Source organism: Callithrix jacchus, chromosome 1, assembly GCF_049354715.1.
Source record: "Callithrix jacchus isolate 240 chromosome 1, calJac240_pri, whole genome shotgun sequence".
Lineage (NCBI taxonomy): Eukaryota > Metazoa > Chordata > Mammalia > Primates > Cebidae > Callithrix > Callithrix jacchus.
Genome location: NC_133502.1, coordinates 37,722,596 through 37,739,620, shown reverse-complemented (window position 1 = coordinate 37,739,620; position 17,025 = coordinate 37,722,596). Strand labels below are relative to the sequence as shown.

Here is a 17,025-nt window from a genome sequence, read left to right as displayed (position 1 = left end):
ATTATTACTGTTAAGGAAAATTACTGAACCCAACAAATAAAAACATTGGGCTTAAAATATGCTGAATTTTCAGAAGAAAAAAATTTCTTTGGAATCTAGTCAAGAAACAAAATCATGAGGTCATCTCATTAAATTTATTCAAATATGATGCTTTCTATTTCTCTCAACCAATGTCTAACTTTTAATAACTCTAAATTTAAGAATAATTCCAAATAGATGCAAATGTTCATCATTGTTAAAACTTCGCTTTCTTCTCTCTTACCAGGAGCATGTCCACGTTTAGATCATCGGGAGTAACAAAGTTGTATGTATTCTTTCTAATTGTAGTATATTTCTTTGTATATGTTCAAGAAAATCCAGGGTATACCACCCACAGGCCAATTTTACTGGAACACAGCCATGCCCCTATTGTCCTGGCAGAGTTGAGTATCAGAAGACAGATGCCAAAATGGTCTGCCAAGGTTGAATTGTGACCCTCTGGACTTTTGCAGAAAAAAAGGCCAATCACTACTCTAACCAAACACCAAAGCTTAGGTCATCCTTTCTTTCTTCTTCTTTATTAAAATCTGGACTCCTTATTTTTTCTCCCACAGGACTTTTCTTCCCTCTACCCCCACAATAACTAACCCTTCCTTCACACCTCACTTCCTTCCCCACCTACCCTTCACATTTACACCTCCTCCTTCAGAGAAAATTGAATTGGGAAATCATAGGGTGAGCTAAAAATCTCTTTAAATGAAGTACATTTTCTCTGGAATGTACTACTGGTGGTTATACGCAGCCCAAATTGGACAGATTTATAAACTTATTTTGTTTTTGAATTCCTATTTATGTATAAAGTAATTTACACACTGGATCATACCCCTCAGAGCTTGAAACAGGCCTGGGTCACTTCCATTTTTTGAGGATGTGCATATATAAATAAATGCTAGATAGAGACTTAAGATTGTATGATTTAAAATGTTTTCCTAAGCAATAATGCTTGTAATGCAAAAACTGCAACATAATTAGTCACAATACAATCACAGGAATAAACGAAATGTGAATCTGTAGCACACGGAATGGATTGGTCAGAATTTCCGACAGTTAATGTCATTTTATGAATCACTTCTTTATTCCATTCCTTTAGTTTTAGCTACTTATATGAGAGCCTGACGACTTCTAAGCTAAGGAAGTCAGGAAGAAGATTTTTGGCTGTTTTTCCATCCTCAAGTGAAACATTTTGTGATGAACAGAGAGCAGGCAGGAGTATGAGTAGACGTTAAGACTTTTCAAAGGTGGCGTGAAATGGAAAAGTATGAGAGTGTGATTAATTATTGTTCTTGTCATTAAACAGGCAACCTGGCGGTTCGTTGAATGCAAACACCTCCAACACCACAGCATCCCCTTCTGCTACTACTCCTGTAAAGAAAAAAAGGTACAATGAGTTCATTGTGTCTGCCTCTTGCTGACACACTATGAAAGACTGCTCTTTAATTAATTTCTGAACCAAGTCATCCACCAAACTCCCAGGCAGCCTTGGAAAGCTTTCTCCTCTTTTTCCCAGGATACAGCATCTACATTCTGCTGTTCCCAAACTTCAGCTCTTTCCCCCAACAATCTCTTTCTCAAATATAGAGTCTTATTTTCAGTTCCTTTAGGGGCTTGAATTTCTATGAAATGTTTTAGATGATAGAACTCACATGTTAAATGGCAGACGACTTGAGGTAGCATGTTTCAGGGAGTCCTGCTGCTGGGAATGCCTTAACTTGAAATAATGATGGATGTAAGGCCACATGTTTCCATGCTTCTGAAACCAGCCTGTATCTGGAGCCGATGCCTCTGCTCTATGGATTGAGCTGACGTTGCTTCCAAACACAGAGTCAAAGAAAGACCCTTTCTGGAGACATTCATCTGTATTTGTGTGATTCTTGCCTTCTCCTCTGACCTCCCCTGCATGGTCTCCCACATTCTGCTGGTGCTGAGTCCTATGCAATTAGCAGGTACAGAGGAGTACTTGAACCAGTGGTGACCCAATAATCTTCATGAGACAGAACATGATGGTGGAAGAGATTTTTGCCATGTTTAAAAACCCCTAGGGCTATGAATTGTGAGGTAAATGGAAAACAAGCATTTATAAATGTCAGTACTTTTAAATTTTCTCAATTTCCCTGTCTGCACCTGGGTCCATGTTCCATATAGGGTAGGTGCTCAATGTTTGTTGATGGACTGGCTGACTTTGCCATGGTGCTGCCAGAGAAAAATGACTGATTCTATTTTTTCCTTCAACAAGGTTTTTTTGTAGCTGCAAGGTCTCAGAAAATGTGGCTCATCTTTCCCTGGAACCTACGTTTCACGCCCCTTCACCCTTTGCTGGTGAAAACAGATTCCTAAGTTTGAAAGAGAAATTTTTAGGTCACTTAGTTCAATCTCCTACCTAGTGTAAGAATCCTTCCTCTGACATTTTAGGCATAATTCAGGGCCACTGAAGCCAGCAATAAGACTCTGACTATTTTGGGACACACCTTTGACTCGCTTGTCTGGGCAGCATCTATTCTTTACATTGAGCTGGAATCTGCCTTGATTGACTCCTATCTTGTCTTAGTTCAGTTCTGTGGTGACTCAGAGAATAGACCTACTTAAAGAATTTAAAGCCCGATTTCCTGTATGCCTTTTCTTCTGTAGTGTGTGTCATTCTCATCTGAACATCTTCAGTTTTCATACAGATCTTGGCCTTTCTGCTTAGCTATTACTACCAATTAAAATTATGTCCTAGTGATATCAGGACATCTTCCTAATTGAGGTTAGAACTGAAGGTGGTGCTGCTGTGATATTCACTTATGCTTTCAATATTCTTACTTGTCAGAGTTTTCTATCACAGTTTTTTAAAAATTGTATTTTGAGTAGAGTATAAGATTGTTATTTCTGTTATAAAATAGTTCAGACATACAGAAAAATAGGAAGAATAACATGATAAACAAATATGAATTTGCTCTCTAGATTTAACAATTGTCATTATTTTCCAGGCTTGCTTTAGATTTCTTTTTAAAAGAAGTGTCCACGTTACTTAGTGCCAGAGGAAATGAGAAAAGAAGTTTACCTGGAGGAACAGATAGCCTAGAATATTGGACAGTTACATCCTACTTCATTTATGAAATAGTGTTCATTTTACTTCCAAGGCTCGGTATAATCTCATGCCTTTTTAACTGTCAAATTATGTTCAGACACGTGGGTGTGATGAGCCTTTCAAGCACCGTGTTTATTATCGTGTCATTTCTTTACAGGCAGTCCTGGTTTCCACCGCCCCCTCCAGGTTACAATGCCTCTTCAAGCACAGAAACCAGGAAACGGTAAGGGAAAGGTGTCAGGTGTAATAACTGTGCTATTGGATGGAAGAACATGTCAGACATTGACAACATATAATTGTGGATGCTTTGGGATAAATGGGAGGCAATCTTGGGAACTCTCAGCCCTGTACGAGAGAGTGTCCAGTGGGAGTAAAGTCAGGGCTACAAGTACCCTGGCAGGGCATCTGACAAACTGCTAGGAGTAAGTAGGTGGCTGTATTAGATTGCTAGGGTTGCTTACAACCAGAAGAAATGAGTGCCACAAGCTGGATGCTGCGAACTGCCATGAAGTGCCACTAGGTGGCTTAAACAACAGGAATTTATTGCCTCATAGTTTCAGAGGCCAGAAGTCCAAAGTCAAGGGTTCAGCAGGGGTGGTTCCTTCTGAGGGCTGTGAGGGGGCCCCTAACTTCTGGTGGTTTCCTGGTAATCACGGACATTGCCCAGCTGGTACAAGCATTGCTCTGATCGCTGTCTTCATCTTCACATGACCTTCTCCCTGTATGCATGTCTGAGTCCAGATTTCCATCTCTTATAAAGCAGCTAATCATATGTCTATCCTACTCCAGTATGACCTAATCCTAACTTAACTAATGACATCTGCAATCACCCTATTTCTAAGTAAGGTCGCATTCTGAGAGACTGTGGATTAGGACTTCAACATATGAATTTTTGGGGCGGAGGGGACATAGCTTAACCCTTAACAGTGACAGCAGCTAAGAACAGAGTCAGGCATCAGACAGGGGTTCCAATGTGGGCTCCTGGTGCCCAGTTGCCTCCAGGGTGTGCAGAACCCAGAGAACTGGATGAGGATACGTGTGGCAAGTTATTCCTAAATGTTAAGTGACAAATGAGTGTTTTCTACTTTTATCTTATGTTGAGAGTAATAGTTAAAACTAAATGATAGATGAGTGGAGAATAAGGTGGTGGACACCTTATTCTACAATTTTCATGCCATGAATGCCAGCAACAATTCAATTTAATAAATAATAAACACTGCCATGTGCCACATATTATTCTAGGATCTTGGGACATATCAGTGAACAAAACATGGAGCCTGCACTCTGGTCTTTAAAGAAACATGCTCTCTAATCTGTATCAGCGCTAACTCAAAACAAAAGCAGGCCTCCTGCTTATTTACTTTTCAGGTGTCCAAAGATGTTTTCATGTCTTAACTTCTGGAACATTTTCATGTTTCAGTGGGATCTGTTTTTCTAATTCTGACTATTGGAAAAGAGAATATTATTAAACTATGTGCTTATTTAATATTAGATTGGTTTATTTTCGAATACTGTCATCCACCATCCAGACTTCTAACATCTGTTTCATTTTCAAGTAACGGATATATTTAGAAATACATTTATTTGTGATCATTTGTGTGAGCTCTGTCAGGGTGTAAAGAAACTCTAGTTGGTCAATAGACACAAAGAGTTTGAGCTGCTTTTATTTATACCTGTCATTACATCTATCTATCTATCTATTATCTATATATCTGTCTATCATCTATATCCGTCTGTCTGTCTACCTATCTATGACCAAATCAAATTACTGAACATGTTGAGCAGTCACAACTTGGAATCACATTCACCTACTGTTACAGTGTTTTATTTTAGAACCTGCTCATCTACAGGTGACTTCCAATTACATGGACTGCCAAGCATGGATTACATTTGGAGTTTAAAACAGTCTTTCCCCTCAGGTTGTTATTAGATACTTCCGTATGGGTGATACCTTTGATATAAGGAGCTATGTAAGTGGGAAAATGTTAAGTAGGAGTTCTCCTAGTTATTATCTTTTTCTGAGTGTTGTTAAGATCCATCCAACTTTGTCTTGATGAAGAACAACTGGTACTTTTCTTAGATATATTTACTACTTATTTTTTAAATAAGTTCATATTTTTGTCCTCAACTCATCATTCCAATTAATTATTCCAATATCATTATAAAAAGCAACTGGTTATATAACAGTGTAAAATCATGGAAGGATTATTCATGAGTTAACATCTCATGCTATCAGTGCCTGTTGAGCTTGTGGATCTGTTTGCACAGAGCTGATGGGCTTGGCTCTATGCCCTCCCTCACAATTTATGCGTTGCTGGATATGATTTACATGGAAGATGAAATGAATTACAATGCTATTTCTGATTCTTGGCTCAGATCCATAGCTCTGGAACTAAGGGAAAGAGGAGATTACTGGGCTAGGTTGATCAATTTCTATATTCATTGCTTTTTTAGAATCACAGATTATTAGTATAATGGCTAAATGAGAAGAATTCTCTTTGAGGATCAGAAATAATGTCATACCAAGCCTTCAGGGAAAGGAGGGAATAAATAGTAAGAATATAGCAATGCCTTTGATTTCTGAAGTGCTTTTTGGAAAAGCTCAAAGTACAGCTTCCGTTTGTCACCTTTAATGCCAGTGCATTCCCAGGGCTGAGAAATAGCCTTTTTAGCAAATGCTGAAAAATAGAAGCAATTATTAAATGATGAAAGGGAGTAGAGGCTTCAAAAAGATATCTTTGTTCCCAGAAGAGCCCAAAGAAAATGAAAATAGGTCAAAAACAGATAAAAATTGGGGACTATGACTGATAACACTAGCTAATAGCTCAATGTTAAACATTTCCCTTTATCTTTCACTAATACAGTGGTATTCCTCTCTCCCCCTTGTCTCTCCCCTCCCATCTTCTCCGAAAGAATTTTACCTCAGTACGGACACCCTCATGTTTTCTGTTCTTAATTTTGCAAGCTTTTTCTTTTTCACCACCTAATCTTTCCCTGAAATGTCATTTTCTCCCATATATCTTATTCTGTGCAACACACTTGAAAAGGCCACCAAACTTCCCTGTCATCCAGGAATGAGTCCTTTCCCTGGAATTTCCTCCCTTGACCTCTCTGTAGCCTTTAATACCATGGGTTATCTCATCTCTCATTTGTTCCTTTCTTAATTTATATACTATGGAATAAATCAAGTTCAGATGAAAAACTTGTGCTTCATTGTGTTTCAACTAAAACCTATTACAAGCACAATGTAAACCATACCCAAAGAACCTTACGCCTTTTTTTTTTAATCACCAGAAGAGCTCATAATATCATACTGTTATTTAAATGTGTATGTATATCTATGCCTATGACTATGTTGGTCTATTTTTATAATTAATATATCTATTCCTATGTCTACATCTATATCTATATTTACATGTAATTATATAATTAACACAAGGCTGGTGAGGTTAACTAGAGCTGAAATGAGAAAACAGAGTTTTAAAAAAGATTCATATTTTATAGCTGAAGAAAAAATGAAATTTCCTGACAAGTGTCATTTTATGTATGATATACATTAGTCATGCAATGAGAGTTCAGGCCTGGGTGATCAAACAAAATTTTGGAATTAAGACTTGAATATCTTTGAAAGCCCCTTGTCCTATTTTTGTAAATATTCAAGAAAGAAGCTGTAATTCATGACAGCAAGACAAGGCATGTAAGCTTTTAACTTAAATAAAACCTTTGGCCCTTCTAGCTGATTTCTAAGCTTGCTTCTTGGTTACTGTGATTTCAGTCACTGGAATCTAAATGTTATTTGTCTTCTTTCTTCTCTTGCTAAAAATGGAAATAACCAACACAGCGTTTTGAGTTATCGAGATATGCCAAGCAGATTATCCTTTGAAGTTGTCTTATCAGAATGTGTTTTCTTTTCATTTTAATCAAGACTGAATCAAAATTTAACTTTATACCTGTTGTTCCTCGTTATATTCCTCTGTCTCTCCTCCTACCTCTCTGATCAAAGTCCTGCTCCCTGGTTTCCCCATTTTCCAAGTTCAAACTTCTTTCATCTTAAAAATATTGCTCTGAAAATCTTGATAGCCTAATCTTACAAACCTACTCAGCTGACACCCTTCTTCTCTTTCCATCTCAGTCGACGTTTTTGGAAGAGTTGATGATGGCTTTTCATCTCCATTTTCTTCCTGTCACCATTCGTTCATGGAAACAGCTCTTCCTAAGTAACTGATGACCTTGCTTATATCAGTCTGTATGACCACGTGACCATTCAAAGGGCACCACTGACTCTTTATGTGCTTATGAAATCTTTCTCATTGTGAGAACCAGCACACTCCCCCAACACATTCTTCTGGATTTTCTTTCTTTTTAAATTTCTCAGCCATTCTTCTTTAGCATCCTCAGCTACCTCATTTTCTACCAAGCCATTAAAGGCTGATGTTCCTAAAGGCTCCAAGTCCCTATTCTCTTCTCCTCCCATTCTGTGCTCTGCCTTTCAACAGCGGGATTCAGATCCAAGGTGTCAGTGGTCATTTGTGTGCTCTCCACCTCTTCATTTATATCCACTCCAGACCTCTTCTCTGAGTTGCCTTTGGATAGCCCACTGTCCACTTGTCTCAAAGACACTGCAAACTCAACGTGTTCAAAATGAAATCCATACTTCTTCCTCTGAATCTGGTCCCCTATCTCAGTTAAGAATATTCTCCTGTAATGGTAGTTTAATGGGACTAGCATTGAATCTATAAATTACTTTGGGCAGTATGGCCATTTTCACAGTGTTGAGTCCTATTCATAAGCATGGAATATTTTTCCATTTGTTTGTCACCTTTCTGGTTTCTTTGAGCAGTGGTTTGTAGTTCTCCTTGAAGAGGTCCTTCACTTCCCTTGTTAGCTGTATTCCTAGGTATTTTGTTCTCTTTGTAGCAACTGCGAATGGGAGTTCATTCATGATTTGGCTCTCTGTTTGCCTGTTGTTGGTGTACAGGAATGCTAGCAATTTTTGCACATTGATTTTGTATCCTGAGATTTTGTTTAAGTTGCTTATCAGCTTAAGAAGCTTTTGGGCTGAGACAATGAGGTTTTCTAGTTATAGGATCATGTTATCTGCAAACAAAAATAATTTGACTTCCTCTCTTCCTATTTGAATATGCTGTATTTCTTTCTCTTACTTGATTGCCCTGGCCAGAGAACTTCCAATACTCTCTTAAATAGAACTGGTGAGAGAGGGCATGGCCGTGTGTGTTAGTCTATTTTTACACTGCTATGAAGAAATACCTGATGTTGGGTAATTCATAAAGGAAAGAGATTTAATTGACTCACAGTTCTGCATTGCTGGGGAGGTCTCAGGAAACTTATAATCAGGGAGGAAGGCAAAGGAGAAGCAGGCACCTTCTTCACAGAGTGGCAGCATGGAATGAGTGCAGCAGGGGAAGATGCCAGACACTTAGAAAACCATCAAATCTCCTGAGACTCACTCACTATCACTAGAACAGCATGGTGGAAACTGCCCCCATGATCCCATTACCTCTACCTGTCCTGCCCTTGACACATGGGCTTATGGGGGCTACAATTCGAGATAAGATTTGGGTGGGGACACCCATATGATCAAACCATATCACCACGTTTTAATCTGATTTCCCTTCAATATTTTACCTCTGACTTAGCTCTGTCCTGTTCTGTCAGCTCCACGCTAAACCAGCTATAATTTCCTTGATGTGTCCAAATGCCACTTGCATAAGGTCTTGATAAAGATATGGGATGCTGGGAGTGGTAGCAATATATTGCAGAAGTCCACCCCAAACTACATAAAATGAAATGTTGGAAATCTCTGTTCATAAATTCTTTGGCCATCCCTGTTATTGGGCATTTCCTGTTGGCAAATATTTCTCTGCAGCCCTTAACCTGCTGCTGTTTTGCTCAGCAGCCCCTGACTCCTTTCTTCTGCCTTCCCTCTCCAGCTCCCCAGTTCCTGTTAACTATTTGATGGTTTTATAAGTACCAAGGAGTTTAGTTCTTTTTTTTTCCTGTGGTAGTCTATCCTTAAAGAATCTTATTCTCGTAACAAAACACAATGACATATTCACCTTTTGAGAGGCGTTCTATGCGACATTTTAAAATGAAATTTTTCTTGTGTTATCATAAGTTGAACATCCAGCCACACCTACACTTAACACATCAGAGCTATCATGGCCCTCTTTCTCTTCCTTCCTGTGTTTATTCAGTCAGCATTGCAGCAAGTTCCAGGGATTAGGGTGCTGATGGTGGAAAAAGATATGACCATGAGGTGGCAGAGAGGCATGCCGCAAGCTTAATTTGGGTGGTGCTTTCACAGGTTTTGCAGCTGAGGGAGTCACTCACTACATGAGAACCTCCAAAGGCAACTGCAAAGAGACCACCGCCCAGAAAGGGAGGAGGGTGAAGGGACTCCTGGGGGAAGAGGGATCAAAGAAAGGGCTTTCACGTCTAGGTGACGTTGCTCAGCATCATGACGGGAGTCCCAGCGCAGAGAACTCTGAAAAGTGGCAGCAGCTCTGGGTCTTTTATAGCGCCTAAAGTTGGAGAATATGAATGTACAAATAACCACATCATAAGATCCACTGTAGGGGCATGAGAAGAACATCAGTCTTCTCTGGGAGATCTGATGTTGTAGGAAGAGCTTCTAGCAGGGAACTCAGAGATCAGGTCCCCAAAGAGGTGTGGGATTTGGGGGAAAGAGAGAAATTATGCAATGCTAGGTTTTCAAGCCTAGGGTGATTTTAAGCATAGTAATGCCACTTATCAATGTGGGAAGAAATAAGAGCTGAATGGGGAGTACACAGTTGGTCATAAGCAGCTGGCACTGTGTTTTGTTTTGAGCAGGTAGGGTCTGGGACACTGGAAGGATGTATTTGTAGCAGTGATTTCCAAGCAAAGATAAACAGCCAGACAGGAGGAGGGAGTGTGATCAGGTAAAAGGCAGGTTCCAAAGATCCAGATTTGGGAATGAACCCAGGGATTTAAAATGTAGTATCTTTGGAGTGAAGATAACTGTTGAAGAAAGATTAAACAAGAAGAGAGTGAAAGTTGAATCTTGATGTGTATCTATACATCAGGTGTGATGGGAGTCATCCTTCAAAAATTCTGCCATGAATTTTACTTCCTCCCCAAAGCCTTCACACCCCAAGGTGCTACTTTTGTCAACTGGACTCAGAAGGCTTACGATCTTCGATGCTCATTTAGCAATTAATTACGCATTACCTTGACACGTCACTTACTAGTGCAGTGTACTCACCAACTAGATGGCATCATCTTATAGCTCTTTGAATCATGAAGTAAATGTATCCATAGTAGTTTGTCAATAAGTGCATATTGATTGATTGATTTTAAATGTTTCTTAGTATCTACTAGACAATGAATTTCCCTCAACCTGTTATTTTATTTGTCTTTTTGTAGTTTTGCTGTATTCTATGGGCTAAGTAACAAACACCTCTGTCTCTCCCTTTCTCACTCTGTTTCTCCCTCTCTCTGTCTTTTTCTCTTCCCAAAACAATTATTGAGCTCTGGCTATGTGCTAAAAAACACTTTGCTTGATGCCAGGAGTATAAAAAGGAGTACAGAGAGAAAACTCAGCTTCTACCAGGGAGTCATTTGGAGCCAAGAAGGCTGGCCCTCACCAAGGGAGGGTCCTTGGGAATATGATAGGCACAAAGGTCAAGGCAGCCACAGAATATGTAGAGTACACAGAAGGAGGCAGTAGATGTTGTGTCTCGGGTAGAGTAGGCTCAAAGGAGGCAATGCCAGAGGTAAGCCTTAAAGAATGAGCAAGAGTAAGCCAGATGCAGAGGGGAGGTGTAGATGGAGGCGTTCCAAGCAGAGAGGAGAGGAGGAGCAAAATTCCAGTGCCAGAGAGTACAGTGTGTGTGGGCGTGTATATGTGAGTGTATTTTTAAGTGTAGAACCATAGGCTTCCCATCCATGAGACATTCTCCTCATTTATCCTTTATCAATTATATTTAGTGGTAGCACTAAATAAAATCTAGTAATTGCAAATCTGATGTCATGTGGGAAAATGTCTTTTAATGTAAGACACTATGGGCAGATATCCACTCATAATTTGCGGTAAGCCTAAGTACCTTTTGAGAATATCATGTTTCTAAGAGTGAATGCTGTGCCATTATGTAATTTGAGCTCTGACCATATGCTGTAGATTTGGAGTATGTATAAAAGAAAATGTAAGTGTCATCACTGCAGAAAATTACTATAAGTTCAGAGCCATGTTTCCGTCTTCCCACTTCTTTTGTTTTGTGATCTGCCCGAAAACCTAATACTAAGCAATGTGTCAGCAATCACTTGTGTATGTCTTCATTTTTGAAGTTCTTAAACACTTTCTTATCATTGAGACTTTTAAAAGAGTGGAAACATTTGCCAGATGTGAGCCAATGGGGAGAATAATAGGTGCCATCTGGGGAAATATTCGGGTGCATCATAAGGAACTAGAGAAATAAATAACAGTTCTGGAAAGCTGAATTTCTTTCTGATATCAGAACCTACCATTCAATTTTTGTATTCTGTTTATGGCAAATTCAACTGATTCTGACTGTGTATTTAGGTGACTTGGTGATTCAGTGGTTAAATGGCATGTAAAGCTCATTTAAGGATCTCATGGAAGCCAAACTGAAGTACTTGCTTAACAGACACTATGAATATTTATGAATGTTGTTCATTATTCTCATTTAGGAACAATAATGAAGCCACCATTAGAAATGAATGTGCTTTTTTCTGGAATCATTTTTAAAGATAGAAAAGAAAAGAAATAATATTTGATAAAATTAAAATAGTGGAAACACATCTAGGAGAATTACCATATAAATATCTTTTATATACATTCATAATTTCTCATCCTTATTTGTTTTGACCTCTTCTCCTTCAGTGGTTATTTCATTTTCTGTTAGCTGATTGGTAGACTTGGAGGAGGAAAAAAATATCCTGATTGAGAAGTGAGTTGCCATGGCAACCGTGCACTACAGTTATATTTTTTTGTCTGTAACTATAAATGGTAAAATGTAACCTTTCTAATTATGCTGCAACATTTTTAACTCTATTGGTACCAAATCCTCTACAAAGTTTGATGTCATGCTAAATAAAAGTGATAAATCTCATTTTTATCTCAATGAAAAAATCTTTATGTTAAGTGGAATCTCTTTTTTAGAAATTAAGATTCTATAACACACAATAAAATATCAAAATGCAGTGATTAAAAAATCTTACCTGAATGCCTAGATTGCTCTTTCTAAACATTCAGAATAATTAAAATATTAGCCTGAGTTTAAGTTTATTATTTTAAAAATGTGTTATTTGAACAGAACAAGGAGAAACCTAATTCAGAATGTGTAAATGAAGGTCTTCACCTTTAGCAATGAATTATTTTTTCTTCAGTCCAATGGGAACCACCTAGACAGTCCCTGATTTCCTAGCTCTAGTTTTAAGGAACTCAAACATTCAAACAGCAAATACAAAGCAGCCCTGCTTTGCCCAACCCAGATTCCCACCTCCCCTCCCTCTCTTGGAGCCCATGGAAATATGAAAGCAGGGAAGCTCCAGGTTCACAAGTAGGATAGAGAAAGAAGCTATGAGAATCAGGATACCTAGGGTCAAGCACTCTGTCAAAACTTCACCTTGCTCCAATCATAAAAAACAAATTATTTGATTTTTTAAAAAATTATTTCATCATTTAGTAGTATTGCTGGAAGTTCTGTCAACTGGAGATTGTACATTTCACATCAGTTAGAAGCATGACAGATTAAAGGGGCTATTGCTGGTCATTCAAATCTTAGTGTCAGTTACATAAATCAGGTTTCTTTCCTGCTAAAGCTGGGCAGAATTAGAGCATGCTGAGGGAATGGAGTCTTGCATTGTGTGGAGGGGAATGGAAGATGGCTTTGGAGGAAGGAGGCTGGGAGGCAGGGAGGCCTGAGTATGGTGAAGTGGGACATGCTGTGGCAAAGGGTTTGGGGGAGGACAATGGAAGGGGGAGACGGGGTGAAAGGACCAACATTTTACTTGGGACTTTCTTCATACTTGGCGACCCATCTTTGTCCTCTCATCCCTCTGTTTCCTCTCTTAGCTACATGCAGAACATCCTATAAATGGAGTCACACATGATATACAGCCTTTTCATATTTTTGCTTGTGTTTGTTTGTCATCTGTGTGTCTTCCTTGGCTAAGTATCTGCTAAACCTTTTTTTTTTTGAGGTGGAATTTCATTCTGTTACCCAGGCTGGAGTGCAGTGGTGTAAACTTGGCTCACTGCAACCTCTACCTCCTGGATTCAAGGGATTCTTGTGCCCCCTGAGTAGCTGGGACTACAGGCGTGCGCCACCACGCCCAGCTAATTTTTTGTGTTTTTAGTAGAGACAGGGTTTCACCATGTTGGCCAGGCTGGTCTGGAACTCCTGACCTCAGGTAATCTGTCTGCCTTGGGCTCCTAAAGTGTTGGGATTACAGGCATGAACCACCCTGCCTGGCCCAAATATTTTAAATATTTTGCCAATTTTATTTCTGCTGGTCTGTTTACTTATTGTTGAGTTTTGAGAGTTTTTTGAAAGCACATTGTGCTTGGGAGCCCTTTGTCAGATATGAGAATAGCGAATGCTTTTTCCAGTGTGTGCCTTGTTTTTCAGTTCTCTTAACAATATATTTTTCAGAGCAAAAGCTTTTTTTAATTTAATAAAATCCAATTTATCAAGTTTTGTTAAATAAATTGAGCTTTTGGTATTATATTTAAGAACTCTGCCTCACTAATGATCACTAAAGTTTCTTCTGTTTTCTTCTAAAAGCTTTGTAGTTTTGTGTTTGACGTATAGATCTGTGATCCATTTCGAGTAGACTCCCTTTTGATGCTAGCATGTTTTTAGTGTCACTTGATAATAGTTGGAATATTTTTATGTCTTTGAGAAAACATCTAAGGACAAAAAGCTGCGATGACTTAAGCAATAGTTAAATTTTGTGTCTTTGTATCTACTGACCAATGTAAGTTTCATGTTCTTATAGAGCCAACTTAAATTTAAATTTTGTTAACCATCTACATACATTTGAAAAGTGCAGTACATGAATGTCAAGGTACTTGTGGAGTTGAGGATTCCTTGCACCGCCCCACCTTGGTCATGTAGTGGCTTACCGTCCACAGATCTGGGCCAGTCTCTTCCTTTTACAGACAAATAAGCAGAGTTTCTGAGTGAATCGGCATGTTTTCCAGAGTCAAAGAGAAGGTTGGTGGAAAAGCTAGTTTAAAGTCTAGAGTCTAGATCCCTAGAATTCTAGTCCAGTGCATGGTCCATTACTCGGTTATGGTTTACTGAAATGGCCACTAGCCACGGAAAGCGAGGCACCATCGCAGTAACCATTCTTTCGAACATGTGCCTTGCATTCTTCAAGTTCTTTGGAGGCATGGATTACATATTTTCTAGTCTTTGACTGCCCAATTACGTCTCACATACTGTTCTGTCTCCTAATATTATAACTGGGGCACTTGTGGAATTTTCGAGCAAAAAGATCCTTCCTTGGGCAAGGCAATATTTCAGATCAACCAATTTTTAATAGGTTTGCCTTGAAAATACCTTGATGAGTATTGGTTGCCTACAGTATGATATAGAGAAAAAAGCAAGGCATTTAACATCAGAAAGACCAGTTTGAAACCCTGCCTGCCCCACTTACTAGCAGTGTGACCCAAGGCAAATTTTTTCAACTTTTTGAGCCTCAGTAAATAATAATAGTAATAATAACAATAACAACACTGATAATACACATTCCACATGTTAGAATGTATAGATTGAATAACATCCTGTATGTGAGAGCCTGGCAAAGCTGGCATGTTACTGAGACTCAATAAACATAAAAGTTTCATCTTCTTTGCCATTGTTGATATAAAAATTCTATTTGTTAGATATAAAAGCTAAGCACAATAGACAGTGAAAACAAAATTCACAGTTAAATATTAGAGACAATTATTCCTTGTTCTACCTAGACTTCTGCTGCAGTAATAGACATATTCATACAGCCAGACTCAAACAGAAGTCACAGAGCCACGCATGTTATAGAAAAAAGCCATGAGGAGAGATGTGATCTTTGCCGCAGTTCATGGAAATAAAGTGATATAGACAGCTTTCTTTACAGTGTTATTTCTTTCAGTGTTGGCCTTTGAGCTACAGCTGCAAGTGTTCACATGTTTCTTGTGAAATCTGCCTTTTTTATTTCTGAAAGCTCATCATGATAGCCATTTGTGTGGTGGCATAGATCCTGCAGGAGCCTTGAGGGGTCTGGGGAAGGGTGAAGGGGAGAGCCAGGGTCAACTTACCGGAGCTTGAGCATTGCATCTCAAAGCAGAATTCAATGAGAATCGTTCCCATGAATGTCTCATTTCCTTCTCTTCAAAACATTCTGGCCGCAGCTTCCTGCCTCACTATTGCATTTGAATCCCCCTGCTTGGCATCACATCACGCTCCTGGCATGACATGAATGACTCTTCTCATTGCCTGTCCCACCCCAGGGCTTGAGTTCTGTCATCTGTGGCTGTCATTGCAGATGCAAATGAAAGCTCCTTTGACGTAAATGGAAGTCAACATGGCATTGCCTGGCTTCTAGCCCAGCAGGGCTGTAAATGCATCACACTCAGAAATAAACATGCTTCTCTGCTTTTCTTGGCCTTCGTAACCTCACATTCATCTTTCTCTTTCCTGTGTATTCTCCAGACCATCTCAGATCTACTTCTACTCATCTCTACTCTCTGATCCACCCAATCCATATTTACCTACCTCTTTGAGGCCCTAGACATTCCAAAACTGAAGCAATTCAGTATGTCATTAACATGATTCTAACATAAATAAAGCTTGGCACCATCCCATTTGTACGTTTTGTAATCCTCCTTTTTGTCATGTTACTTCTTTCTCGGCTGTCCTCAGACATCTAGGGTTCTGCACGGCTTCATTATTATCCAGGACTGACCACCTCCTTCTCCCTTTCCTCTGCCTCTGGAAGGAACACATGCAATCAGTGAATCCACAGAGATACACTAAAGACTCTATCATGTGATACATACACCCAACACAAGGATATTTTCTGAGAAAAGAAGACAGTGGCAATACAAACAAAATCCTGTAGAATATGCCGCTGAGCCAGGATGGGGAGACTATTTTGATGTAAGTTGCTCTTCCAGAAATATCACACAACACAATGACTCAGCCAAGTACCTGGCACCTAGTAGGTGTTCTGTGATGGGATTGACAATGGATTTCTCCTATGAGGGAGCTAAGGTTGCACAGATTTTGCAAATTGCAAATCCCTCTTTGGTACCCATTTCCTCCCTGCCAAAGAGAAATTCAGCCATTAACTTCCTCCTTCATTCTTATGTCATACACAATCCTGGTACTTGGGATACAGCTGTCCTTTTAGGAACTTTCAGTCCAGTGTGGGAACAGAATATCATGTGTAGTCCAGAATAGTGTGATATGTGCTGTGAATAGGGTTGTTATGGGGGAGTGTACGGATGTACCTAGCACGACTTTGGGTATCACTGAAGATGGTTACTCCTAAGCCAAAGTCTGAAGGGCAAGGGGAGAATTTCCAGGTGAAGAGAAGGAGGAGGTGCTCCACAGCAGGGAGAGAATATGGTGGGGTGTGTTAGGAAGGGCAAGAGTTTGTCACATCTGCAGCCCTGGGGTCGTGTGGGGTGAAAACAGCAACCACTACAGCAAAAGACACTGTTTCCTGTGGGGAAACCAGGCAGTGCACACCCTCTTCTGGCTTCAATGTCACCATCAGCATAAGAGCCAAGAGACCCACCATGCTTGGTGCTCCACTGCCCATTACCCAGGGCCTCACCACCACTCTGCTGAGAGGTCTTCAGGACTCATTCCATCATGTCCGCCATCCCTATGTCCATAGACTGTCAT

At 39.5% G+C, this 17,025-nt stretch overlaps 1 protein-coding gene and 1 long non-coding RNA gene across 17 annotated transcripts in view; one reads left to right on the top strand and one right to left on the bottom strand.

The window, feature by feature from the left end:
* SCEL (sciellin) overlaps positions 1 to 17,025 on the top strand; it is a 114,557-nt gene that overhangs the window by 27,296 nt on the left and 70,236 nt on the right. For all 16 annotated transcript variants that reach the window (XM_035295756.3, XM_035295738.3, XM_035295751.3 and 13 more), the window contains 3 exons: positions 266 to 304; positions 1,337 to 1,417; positions 3,264 to 3,329. In XM_035295756.3, the coding sequence (XP_035151647.3) occupies positions 266 to 304; positions 1,337 to 1,417; positions 3,264 to 3,329 (186 nt within the window). The remainder of the gene's footprint in view (positions 1 to 265; positions 305 to 1,336; positions 1,418 to 3,263; positions 3,330 to 17,025) is intronic.
* On the bottom strand, positions 100 to 15,520 carry LOC103787710 (uncharacterized). Its single transcript, XR_613430.5, has 2 exons — positions 15,432 to 15,520; positions 100 to 1,401 (listed from the first exon to the last, which is right to left on the bottom strand). It is a non-coding gene; the product is annotated as an uncharacterized LOC103787710 (long non-coding RNA).